The 15,805-nt window shown below is 40.7% G+C and overlaps 1 protein-coding gene across 1 annotated transcript in view; it reads left to right on the top strand.

Annotated features, from left to right (window-relative positions):
- DPP6 (dipeptidyl peptidase like 6) overlaps positions 1 to 15,805 on the top strand; it is a gene marked incomplete at both ends in the record, with an annotated part of 418,985 nt that overhangs the window by 238,189 nt on the left and 164,991 nt on the right. Inside the window, 2 exons of the mRNA XM_082328177.1 lie at positions 1,323 to 1,437; positions 9,334 to 9,432. Of these exons, the coding sequence (XP_082184303.1) occupies positions 1,323 to 1,437; positions 9,334 to 9,432 (214 nt within the window). The remainder of the gene's footprint in view (positions 1 to 1,322; positions 1,438 to 9,333; positions 9,433 to 15,805) is intronic.

Here is a 15,805-nt window from a genome sequence, read left to right as displayed (position 1 = left end):
CAGATAGATCCCCAAACATATAGGAAGAGGGTCTCAACATTATCTTTTTCTGTGAAATAGATTCTTGATATGGAAAAAATTGAAAAATATTTTCTAGTGTTTTCTGAAATCAAAACGGTGAGGTTTGCCTGACGTCCTTGGTCAGTTCATGTTGCTGTGTATAAGTTACAGTAAGTGAAACAAACTCCCTGAATTACAGAAGAACTTAGTCTATTATAAAGCTTTCTGTTTTCCTGAAACAAAATTAAAAAAGAAAGAAAGAAGAATCTTTAAAGAAGTACCAGCAGGTCTGTCTTAGACCCACCATCCCTCATAATAAAGGAAATGAGGCAAAAATTCTAAATGGGTGAGGTCGACAAGGAAGAAGAGCATCCAGAGTTGTTCTGGCTGTGAGGTCAGATCCCTTGAGTGAATTCAGCCTTCCAGGAAAGTGGAGTGCGCTGATATTTCGTACAGTTCCTGGGGATGCTTTAATGTGTGCATGAAATCACATTTAATGCACAGTGCTAAGGGGAATCCAGCAAAAAGCATGAAAGGGATAAAGTGCAATAAATATTTAAGACCTTGTGAATGCAAACACAGCACTTCATAAAAACCTCAGTCTCGAGAGCAGGGGTGCTGTATACATCATAGACAGAACATATGGTACAACCACAGTGAAGTCAAAGCTAATCAGTGAATAGTGATGGAGCTTTTATTCTAAAGTTTTAAGGATGTGATTAAATTTGATGTATATGCTAGACATGAAGCCTGTCTTCATGTCCTTAGACTTACCAGCCTCGGAATGCATGCAAGATGGCCTGAGGAGATGTGATGTTTTCTGGGAAGGCAGAAGAGCTCACCATGGGGATATCCTTATTGATTTTCATCTCCATACGTGCCCCTGTGAATTATTTATCTTCCTGTATTCTTCTCTGGCATCTTATTATAAAAGTCTCTTGAAAGTTACTGTAAAGCTCTTTATTCCCAGAGTTAATGAGGTTTGGTAGGAAATCGGCTTTTGATAAGTGAGTTTGGATGAATGCTGGTGTGGGCAGCTGGTGCCCGTTGTGCGAGGAGGCGGTGGGAAGTGTGGATTACACTATCGAGCATCCTATGGATGCATTGCATTTTTTCATTGTATAGTCTGACTCGGGATGGATTCAATTAATACTGCAACGTATTATAACGGCATGAATTGTATTTGACTTACGGGCTTCACCCACCATGGTTGCAGGGTGCATGGTGTGGTTCTGCCGACAGACGTTGCTGTTTGGATTCTGATGTTTGTTTCCTTGTCTAAGTGCCTTTTCTAAATGTTCATTTTCCTTTGATGTTTCTAGGAGCTGGTGGGGAGTAATCCACCTCAAAGAAACTGGAAGGGAATTGCAATTGCCTTACTTGTTATTCTCGTTATCTGCTCCCTGATTGTCACCTCTGTTATACTCCTGACACCAGGTATTTATAACTTTTAACTCACTTCCATTCTGTTTTTCTTCTGTAATTTTACATTTCCAAGGGTAAAGGGATTGCAAACTGACTGCAAAGTCAACATCAAAGGAATCATCCTTCCTGTTCTTTAGCTTGATGTGAGCTGAGTTCAAGGCCATTCTTAGGTGGATTGTTTTAGAGTTTTACATTTCTATTCAAAGATCAGGGCTACTGAGCTGAAGGTACAAGGGTGAAACTTGGTTGCCTAAATGTAGATGGGGAGTGTCATTTTAGATGTGCCAGGGTATGAGAGACAGCTACATAGGGCAGTCAGTTAGGACACAGGACTTCCTGAAGTTCATGCCCACATGAAGCAACTTGGTCTAGTGGAAGGTGTCTCTGCCCATGGCAGAGGGGTTGGAACCAGATGATCTTTAAGGTCCCTTCCAACCCAAACCATTCTGTGATCTATGATTCTATGGAGCAGCAGCCACCAGTTGGGTGGCGTATCCTAGAGCATCTAAAATGGCATTAGATGCCTGTGCTTAGGCACCTAAATTCTATCCCGTTCAGCTGTATTGATTTTTAAATCAGACCATAGTGTTCCAGCTTTACAAAGGAATTCCAGATAGCTATGTGCCAGATAGATAGCACTTAACTACAGCAAATAATTAGTAACTTCCCAATAAGGGATTCTTTAAGTTAATCCCCTTACCAAGTTTCAGCAAAGTTCTGTGCACGTAACCTCTGTAAATTACTTCTGTCACAGTAGCTGCTGAGGTGGTAGGCTTGAATTTTAATATGTATATCGTTATGATTATTGATTATTACATATTTATACAGCCCTGTAAATTTCCATGACTACTGATGGAGTAGAAATAATGTGCTTTTGCAGCTCTGAGAAGCTTGTGATCTGGATATGAAAGGACAAACAAAGGAGAGAAATGAGAGATGACACATAGAAAAGAGAATTCAGTGTCAGAAAGGGTGAGCAGCTACAAAACACAGGAGAAGGCAGAAGGTCCCCTGGAGAGGGAGGTAGAGGAAAAGGCGCTCCTTGTTGGATGAGTACATGTGAGTGATTCTAGGGGACAGCACGACAGAGAGCACAGAGCTGAGGAGGAGAACAGAGGCAAGGGAGAAATGAAACCATAGCAAGTGGAAGAACACGAGATGGTGAAGTGGAAAAATGAGATGGAAGTTGTGGGGCAGAAATTTCTAGCTCATAGCGTGTGAACTGACATGCAGTTCAGCAGATCTGGGCCATCTTCCCTGACACAATTCTCATCACACAGTGCTACTGTATGGTAGACTGGAGACAGTGATAAATCAAGAAATACAGGACTGCACTGATTTAATTTGAAAATGAGTGAAACAATCACTACATTATCCTTTTGATTATTTATTGTCATGCCATGTTCAGTTTATTTCATGCTATCCTGAAGTTTTCAATGTAAATGTAAGTAGCTAATTGTCATGCCAGAGTAATTAAGCAATTAATTTAATTAAGGTTAAACTTAATTAAGGATCATTTTTTAAATTAATTTCGCTAGGGTTCAGATTTAACACCTTTGGACAGTGCAGTTCATCTCTGATATGTTTTGGGGCATGGTCTGCGGACTGTACTCATGTCAGGCACCATTTATTTGCAGTGACAAATATTGTCCCTTACCCATTAGGTATGGAAATGTTGCCTTCTATTTTACAGAATTACAGTCCCAGACTTTTCAAAAATGCATGAATGCATGCTGAAGCCTAGATTCCTAAACCCATACTTGTGGGCTTCAAGAAACTGTCAGTGGCTCATACTGCATAAATGAGACCATGGGTGCCACTTCCATGAAGAGCCGGATTCCATATAGGTGGATACATGGGGAGAAGCATAAACACACCTGTACAGTCCTAAATACAGTCTAAGTCACAAGTCTTTCCTTTTACAAGACCACTTGTAATAATGATTTCTTTATAAGGATGGTCAGAATGATGTCTGGTGAGGACTCAGCAGCTCTGGTTTCAATTCTGGGCTCTACTGTAGATCTCTTTTAGGACTTCTCCTGAACCCTACTCCCACTTTCCATAAGAAAATCATACATAAAATCACTGATTACTATTATGACTATAGATACTGCAGTGCTGTTGTCCAGGTAAGTGCCTAGACAGAAAAAGTGTACTGAGCATGTATGCATGCACACATGTATGCACATAAATCACACAGGTATTAGTATGTACTTAGCAGCAACTCCAAGTAGCACCTTTGAGAGAGTCTCTGTGCTTAAAACTTAGGAATATGCAAAGTCATTTTTGATGCTAAAATTTCCATTTATGTGTTTTGAGATTTCTAATTACCTGGTTTGCTAAAACTGGGTTTGGGTTGTTTTTTTTCCCTGCTGGTGTTTCAGAACTGTCCCCTACATGCAAATACAAAAACTCTGAGCTCAGTACTGCTTCTGTTTTTATTATGGATCTGGACTGCTTCATGGTGAGACTCTGCCAAGGGTAAAATAGATAGCTTAGGTTGCTGCTGTGGCTTGGCAGCAGCTGAGTTTAGTCTTCCCTTGGGCCACTGGCCCTGGAGCTTGTTACAAGGATGCGCTATGGTACAGGGTAACAGGAGGCTCATTTCACAGGCACCAGCCAGTGCTAAGTGACATTGAGGCTGGCTTGACAAACGTAAAAAGTACTACATTGCTAATCCTGATGGGGGAAAGCACATCCTAACAAGGTAGGAGTGGGGAAGATAGAGGAGCCTGTTCAAAAGGAGAAGCAGAGTCTGCATTTACCTGCCATAAAATAGTTCACTGGAAGAAGAAATTATTATCCTTTGGTAGTCAAGCTGAAAAATAACTGATGGCTATTTGAACAAGAGGCAAGGAAGGGACAGAAGGACCGGGAAAGGAGGAGAAGCAGTTTTGTGGATGTTCATGGGATGGGGAGCTGCTGCCAAATGTGAGAGTGGCATCAGATTAAAAAAAAACAAACCTCTTCACTGGAAATGTCTCAAGCGAGGTGATGCAGTCTGGCACGGCAGAGCATAGTGCTTGCAAATACTTCAAATTTTTTAAGTCTTCCTTCTGATGATAATATTGGAGTCCAGCCTGGCACTGTCCTGCTAGTACAAATATCCTTATGGATTTTATCTCTGAATTCCTTACTTGTACCTGTCCATCTGGGCCCTCTCTCTGACTGGGAAAGCATTCTTCTCGAAGTATTTTGCTGTTGGTTTGAAGGCCTGTTTTGCAGTGCAACACCAAGGCATGCAATGCAGAGATGCCCTAAACCCAGTGCTGAACATCATGCTGTTCTGTTCTGTTCTATTCTACTCTATTCTATTCTACTCTATTCTATTCTACTCTATTCTATTCTATGCCTACAGAGAGTAATTTGGGGCATGTATGGGATAAATTTTCGATCCAGGCTTGTGGTCCATGTTCAGACAAAGAAAAGTGGTTAACTGGACCCATAACTTGCATCATGATGGTGGTATTTCCTAATACTGTGAAAGCAGGGGTAGTCTCCTGCAAAACCAAGAATAAGTGGTAGAATGGGGAATGGGGAAGTTTGCTTAGCAGAACAGATCCTGATTAAGGTATTTAATAACTGAGGGAAAAAAAAGCATTTATATATCTCTTCAAGATTCTTTTGCAAATCAGCCCAAACCTTTAAAGAAGATTTTAAGCCTGGATTCAGCTTCAGAAAGGCGGAAATCCCTACTGGTTTGGGTTTCTCAGAGGCAGGTCACTGACCCTGCTTTAAGATCAGCTCATAAACTGGGAACAGTGCTCTTTGCATTCAGCAGACATTGTAATTACAATAGCAGTGCTTTATTGCTAACTAACACTTAGGTCTTCTTATTTTATAAAATCCAAATAAAATTTCGACATTTCTATGATTTGTATATCCTTTGGTATTCGAGAACAACATTCTCAAAAGAAACAGTAACTGGTGAAAGCTTGCATTTCATTACGCTATAGTACACCGCATGCGCGCAATTGCCTACGCTGAAGAACTCTGGTTTCGTGTGTGTGTGAGTCCTGCCATTCCACCCACCTTTGAGAAATGTGAAGCTATTTATACCCATGACAGAAATGTGGGACTGAATCTTTCCTAATTGGCAGTTGCTCACTTCTCGCAGCATATGGCACCTGTACGGGTCCCGTCCTAGCAGTGTTGTGTGTATTTGTATAAACACGTGTGCACACACACATACACATCAAAGCTGAAGAGACGACTCAATGCTACAGAAATTTTGATTAAAAAAACCTCCCCAAAATTCCATTAGACATTTTGCTAAAGAAAAGGCTGCTTTCTAGTCCCCTCTGTTTAGAAATGGAGGCAGACAAGGACTTTTTGCACATCTGTTCCTGATATCTAAAGCTTTCTGGAGATATACATCAAGTTTGCTCCTTTCAAATCTGACCTTTAGCTGAAAAAAAGAAAGTACACCCAACTCCACATTAAAATTTTTACAAAATTCGTAGGAAATATTTTTCAGAGATGGTACTGGGGTAGTGTAGTCGTTGTATAGCATTAGTTCACAGCATGCTGTCAGACAGCCAAATGTGTCACCTAGTAAGCTTTGTATGACTTTTGCTAGTCAGGAGGAGCAAGGAAATATCCTGTGACCAGCTATGTAGGAGTGTAGTTTATTTGTTCACAACTATTATATATAAATGTGTATTATACGCCATTAAAAAAATGGGATTTTATGGAAGGGAGGGGGGCTTCCTGTTTGCCTTGTCTGGCCACTGCCTTTTGGATACAGGGAGTTTGTCTGGGGGAAAAGGGGGCTCAGGTCTGCCCAGGGATCGAGCAGGTATGCTGAGATGGAAAGGGAGCTCCTGGTGTGCTGGGTTAGGCTTGCCAAGAGGTGGACATTCATGGACACACATTCACCCATGCGCACAATACCCCAGGAGGTGTATGAGAAAAGCATCTGACGCTGACCCGTAGCTGAGTCCCAGGGATGACAGAAGGAAAGGTGAGCACCCAAACGTGACTGAAACCCTCTGACCCATCAAGCAGCCTCTCAGCATTGCTGGACTTATGAGGAAGCTTGAAAGAAAGGATTGGTATTGCAGAGGCAAAACAGGCAGGGAGGTCAGCTCATAGCCCTTTCTGTTTCAGTTTTGTGGGTTTCTGGAGGATCTTTGTTCTGTTTGCATTCAGCTTATCTGTTCAGTCCATGTCTTTTTGAGTGTGTGGACTTCAAGGACAAGGTGCAGATAGATGAACCCAAAAGGTCTGACCAGCGCAGGGTTCCTGTCATGCCTTTAACGTTGAATCAAAAATAAAGCGGACATGGTTTCCACTTGGTTCTCTCAGCATGTAACTGCTGTTTGGATGGTAGGTTTCTGACTTGGCACTCAAATCACAAGTCCTTGTGCCACCTGCACTGCTGCCATGTTGCTGTGCTGTCAGGCCCTGGTTGGCAGCTGCCATCTGGGTCTACTGGAGGCGGGGGACATGAGTGCAAAAAAGGTGTTGGCACATGTTTGATCCTATCCTTTCGTAAAACCAAGGAGGCCTCAAGGTCTCTGCAGTTGTGTCTGGACAGAACGTGTGTCTGCCAGCTGGCTTAGGCACTCTAAGGCATGCTCAGAGACTGCTGCTCAGCAGAGGGTGGACTACCTGAGGTCCCGCAATTGCGTTTCTTCCTCCGTAAATGTCTCCATTGGGGCCAGAGGAATGGAGTAGACATTCTTAATGAGCGCTCTGACTTACCTATGTGTTAGAGGAGAGGTCTGTAAATCTGAATTTTTTTACCAAAAATTCATTGATTTATTGATTATTTAATTATTTGTTTTCTCCTCAGCTCTATGGCTGAGACTAATGTTGTCCATGGTTCATTATAGAACCTTGCACCATGGTGGAAGCTAATTGAAACAGTTTTCTGGAGTTCCTCTAACCTATATTTTCCATTTTAATAAATAAAATTATGCAGAAGAACTTCACCTAATGCTGTCTCACAAAGGGATTTGGCTGAGGACTTGTGTTAAAGAGTCTGGGTATTTGGAAGCCACATTGAGCAGTGTGGTTGAAACCTCAATCAGACTTGGAAAAAATATGAAAACTGAGGAATATAATTTAATTTGGTAAAAACTATAGTTTATATTGAAACACCTTTTAGTGGAACAAAACATTGTTCATAGGTAATTTTCAGTGGTCTCAGGTAGCTCAGGAACTTCAATTTAGTGCAGTAAAGAAGACTTTTTCTCTCTAATGGCTTCAGAGTCTGTTTCCAGTGTGTCTAATCACCAGTGTGTCAGCGTAACAAGTTTAGTAATAAAAAATGTTAAAGATAGCTAAGGCTGCATGATACCAATAGTCCTCAGGCATGAGGATTGCTGTAGTGAGGAAAGATGCTGAAGCACACATACCTGCTGTGGAAATACTCAGAATGTGGCCTCACACGTTCCTTTAAAGAGGAAATGTGTTTAAACTGACTGAAAGGCTTCCATGAAAATATTTTTTCAGCAAAAAATTGAATGTTGGAAACAAATTATTCATAGAAGGTGACTGCTTGTCATAACAAAAAAAATTACTGTTGGGAAAAAAAAGAAAGAAAATGTTAATCAAAATTGTTGGGTTTAGTTTTTTCTCTAAAAAATTCAGCTTTGAGAAAATAAAAATCCTTTTTCATGTTAACTAAGCACCTGATATAAGGTTCTGTGATGTAATATATATATATATATATACACTCTTCATCTGTAAGGCCCAAGAATCCATTCATTCAACGTAAACACTTCAGTTACAGGCCCAGGAGCCTCTGTGTTCTGTACGAGAATTGTTACATAGCGGAGAGGTGGTGATAGAAATGAGAAGGTATAATTCTGGCACAGGATGCTAGCTTTGGCAAACTTCAAGTGGTTAAGTTTGTGCCTTGGTTTTACTTGGGTTGACTCAGGCATATTTAGTCTTGGTGGCATCCTAGATGAGACAGATTTCCTTTTAACAATAATATATACACAGACAGAGATCAGTTCTGCATTTTCTTCAGATTGTGCTTTGCATCAGAAACCTGTTGGCAGTCTCTGAATAACGAGAAATGCAGAGAGGACTGTATGAAGGACAGTGGAGGAAGATGTACAGCAAGTATTTGTTTGTGGAAAAAGCGCAGTGCTACAGAGTAGAGATAGGAAGAATGAACTAAATGAAGGACACTGTTTGTTACAAGCTGATCTTACAACATCTTAAACTGGCAGACTGGTTCTTCAATTAAAAAGCTGTCCAGATTTCCATGTTTGCAGATGAAACTGTATATCCTTGCACTAAAAATGAAAATTAGTATGGGCCAGCTATGCAACACCTAAGGATTTAGGGTTATGTCTCATAGATTTTTCAAAAATATTTCTGCAGTCAAGTGTCTGATTCCCATGGAAAATCATCTGTGAATTCCTGAAGTAATCTGACTGAGCCCTTATAAGCCTAAATACCTTTCCAACTGTAGTTCTGCATGACAGTTTTTAAGGAAATAAAAATATAAGCTATAAAAACTTGGTCACTTTTAATTTTATTTTTTTTTTTTTAATTTAACTAATGGTTTCAGAATAGTCTTAGTGTTAAGTAGCTTTAATTTTCTTTGGAATAGTCAGCATTATATAGCACTATGACATCTAGAGGTGTGTTTTCATGACTTTTAAAATCTTTTTTGATCAGGTTATGTCCGAAAATGTGTGTTTTGGGCCATATCTTGGTCTTTTTGTAGTTGCTGAGTCCAGGCATAAATAACCAGGAGATTTCCGTTTGTGAACCACTACATGGTCCTTTTATAACATGGACAATGGGAAGGGGCTTACGTGTGACAGAAAGTTTAATGTGGACCGTTTCCGAATAAGATATGACATGGCACTATTCACAGTTGCTGTAATTTCAGATACATTTCAAAGTAGAAGTAATGGCCGTTTGGTTTTGAATGTTTTACAGCGGAAGATAACAGCTTGTCTCAGAAGAAGAAGATAACAGTGGAAGATCTCTTCAGTGATGATTTCAAAATTCATAACCCAGAGGCTAAATGGATAACTGGTAAGTGAGGCACAAACGTGTTGCAGTGTCTTAAATTTGCTTCCTTGCTCTCTGAGCATCTCTTTTTTATTTCCTTCTTTATTCCTCCTGTTGTTTATTATGCTCCTGAAATTACGCAATCGAGGAGTGGTTGAGGTTGGAAGGGACCTCAAGAGATCATTTTGTCCAACTCCCTGCTCAAGCAAGGGCAGCTAGAGCTGGTTGCCCAGAACCATGCCCAAAAATTCAATCCTCAAATTCCTATTCCAGCTTTCCTCCTGATAAATATGCAAACACCACTGCTCTGTTATTATAATTTTTTACTTAAGGCTGTCCAGTGGGCTTGTAAGTAGGCGTTGAAAACCACAGCCTTTGTCTCCAAGAGCTTCCAGCATTCAGTAGGTGATGTAGCACGTGGCTGGAAGAAGTGATTGGAGCACTGTCACAGTCATTAGTTTACCATAAACAAAACTTCAGGTTTATATTCCCGGCAGAGAGGTGAAGTATTGCTAAGCAACAGGCAAACAGTGGTCCAGCAGCAGCTGGGCTGGTGCTTGCACACAAGCCATGTGCTCTTTTTATCCTCTGCTGCCTTATGTTTTCTAGTCAGGGGAAAACAAAATAATGCTTGAATTAATACATGTAGTATTTGCTGGAGGAAGGCTGTTTTGGGGGATGTAGATTCCAGCTCTCGCTGGAAATTGCTGCAGTCTGAACAAGCTTTGGCGAGAATAAAATGATTTGTGGTATGCCGTTCATGTAGGTTCCAGTCCAACTTCTATTATCATCAAAGTTATTAGTTTTTCTTTTGAATTTAGTGGGGAACTGGATCGAATCCTTGTTGTGTTTGGCTTTCATTGTCTGTTATGCCCACTGGGAACAATTTTAATACCTGTAATGAAAAGAGAGAGTACTAAAGGGTAGTGCTGAATTAACACATTCCCCAGCCACCCTCAGCACAGCTGTCTCTGACTTCTCCCACCAATTCAACTAGAGGGGAAAGCAATTGCAGACGATACGCATCTCCACAAACACACCTGCCAATGGGCAGGAGCTCTTTTTCAGGTTGCGTACTCTGAGGCAATGGTGCTTCCCGTAACTACTCTTTGGGAATAAGGGTGGTGGAAATATTACCTGCATTGCAGTTCAGAATTATTTGTCTAGCATCCTTTTTTTAGCACTGATATCCCTAATGGCCCTAATGAAGGACAAGGTGTTTTATTGAGACCTTTACTGCTATTTTCTTTACTTGCTAGAATATGAGGGAATGATGATGAATTAAATAAACTTTTACAGGAACAGAGAATGAAGTATTGCCATGAAGCTGTGCGTAACATCCCCCCTCTGATGAGTACAGTTTTACATGGATGTAAGGCATATTTTCCACAAAATTGCAGTCTTCTGTGAAAAAACAGTATTTCCTGTGCTTTTCCAATTATGAGCACATACTGATGCCATATAAACTTTTATTAAGACTCCAATCTTGAATGTTTTAAAATCCATCTCCGTCCTCCCATGTACTCTCACTGACTCCAGTGCAATTTAACTTCAGTCTTGCCTGATCTGGAATTACTAAAATGTTGTTTCTGTAAAGGACAAAGCACAAAGTAGCATTGTGCAAACATGTATAGATATTTTAGAAGGACTTGTTCTGTTGCTGTGCTGCTAATACCACTGATACTGATAGAGAAATTTTATGAAGCAAATAGATATTCTGTATATTTACCCAAGGGTGACTTCGCATGTAAGGGCAAGACGCTAATCTGCAATGTCGTTTATCCAAGGACCCAAAGCCATTTTACAACATTGATTACTTTTCTGCATTATAGTTGCTTTTCACAGCTTTCTCTAGTTGGCTGAGTGGTGAAATCTTGATTAAGGTCCCTGAGAAGGAAGATGAAAGACCAGTAGCCTGATTGCAAGCACACATTGCTATTGGTCTCTTGTTCTCAGTTTTTAGAACGCAAATGAAAGAGACTGAAAATGCCAAAGCCAAACTAATAAAACTTAGTATAATAAGAGTGCTGGCATGCCTTAACAGAAAAATTGCATATTTCAAAATTGCGTGTTTAAAATTGCATGTTAACTCACAAAATGAGTTGACATTTGATGGGGAATCTGCACAACTGTTAAAATATAGGTAGCTGTTGTCTGTCCTTCTTCCCATTCTTCTCCTATTAATTATATAGCAAAATATCATGGTCATTCAGAGATCTGCAAAATTCAGTCCCCTTGGCTCTTCAAAGCTTTATTTCCTTCCTTTCCCTCTTCATTATTGCAGAAGACGGGAGTTTGGTAGTCTTGCCAAAGATGAAACATGTTGCATGTTTAGGCGTATTTGAATCATCTGAGGGATTTGCTTCCAAAGGAGTTCAGTCAGTAAAATATCTCTGTTCTTCCCCGTAAGTGAGGGGCTGATTCAAACCCTCTGAAGAAGCAAGGTCTTTCCTTTGACTTGAATGAGTCTTAGAGCAAGTGTTAAAACTAAAAAAAAAAAAAAAAAAAAAAAGTATTTCTATTCAGGTTGGCACTTAAAAATATGCTGAAAGCTCACTGAAACTGATGGAATGAGCTAATGTTTAAGCATTTTCTTGATGTGCAGTGGGTAAGTGGAAAAATAACGTATTTCTGATCGATAGCCCTGTCATTCCATTGATTTCAAAGAAGCTGGGGGCGGGGGAGAAGAGAACCAGTCTCAAAGCTGACACTAACTACACTTTCAGTGCAAAGATTACAGACTTCCTCTAAGCTTTCAATTGCAACTCATGGCTGGTTAGTGGATATGTTTGCATCTTTTTTATTGGAAGTGCAATTAAATTTACTTTCACGAAGTGAGAGATGTGCCAAAGATGGAATTTTGAACATCTTACAGTTTCTGTGATGCCCCTGTAATTTCAAATTCCAGCTTGCATTTTTATCCAGTGGTTTAGGGAGAGTAAAGAATATTTTGTTTAATTAGCTGCTGTCTTCTACTGCCCTGATCATTGTTGTCATTGACTCAGTTAAGAGTGCTCTGGAGGGGAGCAACGCATTCATAGACCAGAACTGACTGCTCCAGAGTTTATTTCTCGTTCCACTTCCAGGGACTGCTATTGCTTAGATTTGCCCTGTAGTGTAAGAAAACACTGGATTTATTGTGAAGGTTTCCTCTTCTGGACAGCATAGTATATAGTAGGATAGTATAGTACACATGGTATACTATAGTAGATATAAAGCAGTGTAGTATAGGAAGTTTGAGATTGTGCTGGTGATCAAATGGCACCTCCCTGCCCTGCCATCCACGTGCAAAGAATCTGAGTTGTGTCTCGTTTCCAGCCCCATCCATCCTGTGCCTCCTCCTGCGCTCTTCTGCTCATCACTCAGTGCATCGCACCCCGCGCCGTTCTATTACCATCCTCTATTGTGAACTTCCCTTTACTGTACAACTATAATTATGTTGTCCATATGCTAAACATGCATGTGAGCTCCAATTAGCAGCTCATTTCATACTGTGTATCTTAAATATTGTATTTGGACATTTCCTCATTTACATATCCTCCTCCATACACTGTCAGGAGTGTCCTGTGCCGGCCTTTCATTAGCCCTCTTGTGGATGACAGATGGCCCACTCGTTAGTCTAGTCTCTAACTGCTCAGCAGTTCTGCTCTCAAGCTCCACATATTACTTTGTAATTAGGCTTCACAATTACTAGGCTTTTCCTGTAATTCCTCTCACACAGGATTTTAGCTCAGGTTTCTGAAAAGTGCAATGGGATGCTGCAGTGTTCCTGTAGTGGTGGACAAAAACATGGATAAAGAAGGGTACCTGCATTTTGTGCTGAAGAGCAGCTCAGTCGACTGATTTATCCTGAAACCAATAATCCACAGTCATTACCTGGACCTGGCCTGAGAGGCCGATTGGGTTATGAGTGCTCTTCGTGGCCCTACAGAGCTGCAGTGATTCCTATCAGCTGTGAACCTGACCTTGTTCATGGTTCCCTGCCCCTTCACATCCCGGGAGCACTCCTCCTTTTTCACGGGGAGGCAGCATCGTGCCCAATGTCAAAGTAAGCAGTAGAGACTGAATCGTAGACACTACTTGTGGATACTTATGCTTATCTTCTGTCTTTGTACTTAATGGCAAATACATTTTGCTCACACTGAAAATACTTGGCTGCTGTTGTAGTTAGAAAAACATAATAGCAGCCTATAATATACTGCCTGTGGTTATTGCAATTGATTGGATGCAACGTGCTATCATTACTTACTTCTTCAAAGATGTTTTTCCAGCCTTGCTGTTGGCATCTTGCAAGACAGAGTGTATGTAGCAGTGGCTGTTGCCAGGATTTTGGGCTGTATGTTAGCGACTGGAGGCTCCAACTAGGAGCGCATCTTTTTTCCGCTAGACACTGGCCAGACACGGCGAGACAGTCCTTGCAGAGAGGTTGTAGCCACATGAAAAGAGTAAAGGTTGAAATGAAGACCACAATATATTCAAGCAGCGAGGAGCACTGAGGCACAGGACACCAGAGGACATGTTTGGGGTCATAGGAAGTTAACTAAAAAAAAAAAATCTGAAAATGAAGCCCTGCTCTCTGAGGTCCCTGCCCACTTGCTTCACCTGCAACACTGGCAAAATAATATTTATTCTTATCCAAAGAGGAATAGTGGATAAATTAGCAAAAGTCTCTGAATGGCATTTTCAGAAATGGCTCAGTTATTTGGAAACCTGCCACTCAGTGAGAGCCAGAACCACTGCATGCCTGGCTCGCATCTGAGAATGGCAGCTAGGCTTTTATCTCAAAAAGTCCTTCTGAAAAATGCACTAATAATGAATATCTAAATATAATCGAGTAATTCTTTTTATCTTTAATACTGAAGCACATATGTTTTACTGCATGTTTTACTAATAACATCATAGAATCTCTAGGGTCTTTTAAAATCTAATATTGAATTTAATGACCTAGAACTAATAAGTTTTATTTACCATGCTGAAAAAAAATCATCGTGTAGTAACTGAGGTAATTTATTTCAGTTTACCTTTAGTAATAATGCTCAGATCAACAATACTTGGATAGTCTAAATGCCCCCAAGTCTATTCTGTGCAGTGTAAATCCATTCTAGTGTATTGATAAAAGCATTGATGCATTTCAAATGATGCAGATGCGTGTGGAGTAAATGAATTATTTATAGTTTGCTTTGCATAGATATTAAGAACTTTGTAAGTGCTAATATTTTTTATTGTGAAAAAGGTTTGCGTTAAGGTGCTGCTTTGACAGCCCTTAAGACTAAAATTGCCCTGCTAGAGACTTATAATACAGTTAGCTGGAGTGCAGGCTTCTCTAGGCTGCTTGTCCATGGACCAAAAGATTGACTGTTACCAAGCGACCATCCGAATTGTAAGGCAGGAGGAGCCTTTCCCTTGGCAAGGTTGGGCTGTTGGCATGAGAGAAAAACTCATCTTTGTTTGTAATCAGAGGAACAAAGTCATCTTCCTTGGGCAGTGCAGTTTGCAGTCTTGTCTTGTGGGTTTGTGATCTCCGTTAAGGAACAGCTACACCTCCGTGCAGGCACCCTTGAACACAGGTGCTGCCAGATGAGGGCCACATGCTTGCCCCAGTTCCTGTCTTATGTTAAAGGAATGTAAGCTAGAAACTGCTCACAGGTGGTTTTGTTAGTGTAAATCTGGTGAAGGCATAAAGAAAATTGGGTTACTCTATTGGGATATTTGCTTCGTTGCCCACCGTGCTAAACAGAAATGCTAGTTAATTAATTTCAATGTGTTTTAAGATGTGTTAAAAAGGCTTAAGTGAATGGGTTTACTGGTCTTAATGGTTCAAAGAAAATTTTTCCCACTCTCAATTCTGGTGTGCCAAACCTCATATCCTACCTCATGGCAGCTTGGTTTTGCAGTAGTTCTGTGAGTCCTCTGGCTTTTCAAATGTTCTTGAAATATTTTCTAAGACACACAGCAAGTCACCTGGAGTACAGCACATCGGTTTGCAGTGTTTAAGGTTTCAGTGAACTTCCAGCTCCAATTGCAAAGAGCCCCATAGCCCCAAGGAGCTGTAAGGGCGACCTTATGCTGAGGGAAAGACATAGCTCTGAAGGAAAATGCTGTGTGGACCAGAGGAAAATACAGGGGAAGGACTGAAGGAGGGTCTTCTGGTCTAGCACTTCATGGAAGTGTGTGGCAGTGCTGCTCGCACACCCCCATGTGGAGGTTTTGCTGGGGATGGCCTTCAGAAACCCTCTGTTGTGATTCATGAAGACATGGATGCTAGTTAAATAAGCACACAGTGAACTTTTAGGTAGTGTTAGTGTCAGTGGAAGTGTCCATTTGCTTTAGAGACAGTTGATTGCTATTCTTAATCTAAACTCCTTCATGAAGTGACATCCTCTGTTGCCAAAGCAGA

Source organism: Platalea leucorodia (genome assembly GCF_965183815.1).
Source record: "Platalea leucorodia genome assembly, chromosome: 1".
Classification (NCBI taxonomy): Eukaryota; Metazoa; Chordata; class Aves; order Pelecaniformes; family Threskiornithidae; genus Platalea; species Platalea leucorodia.
This window is presented reverse-complemented; position numbering and strand designations above follow the sequence as displayed.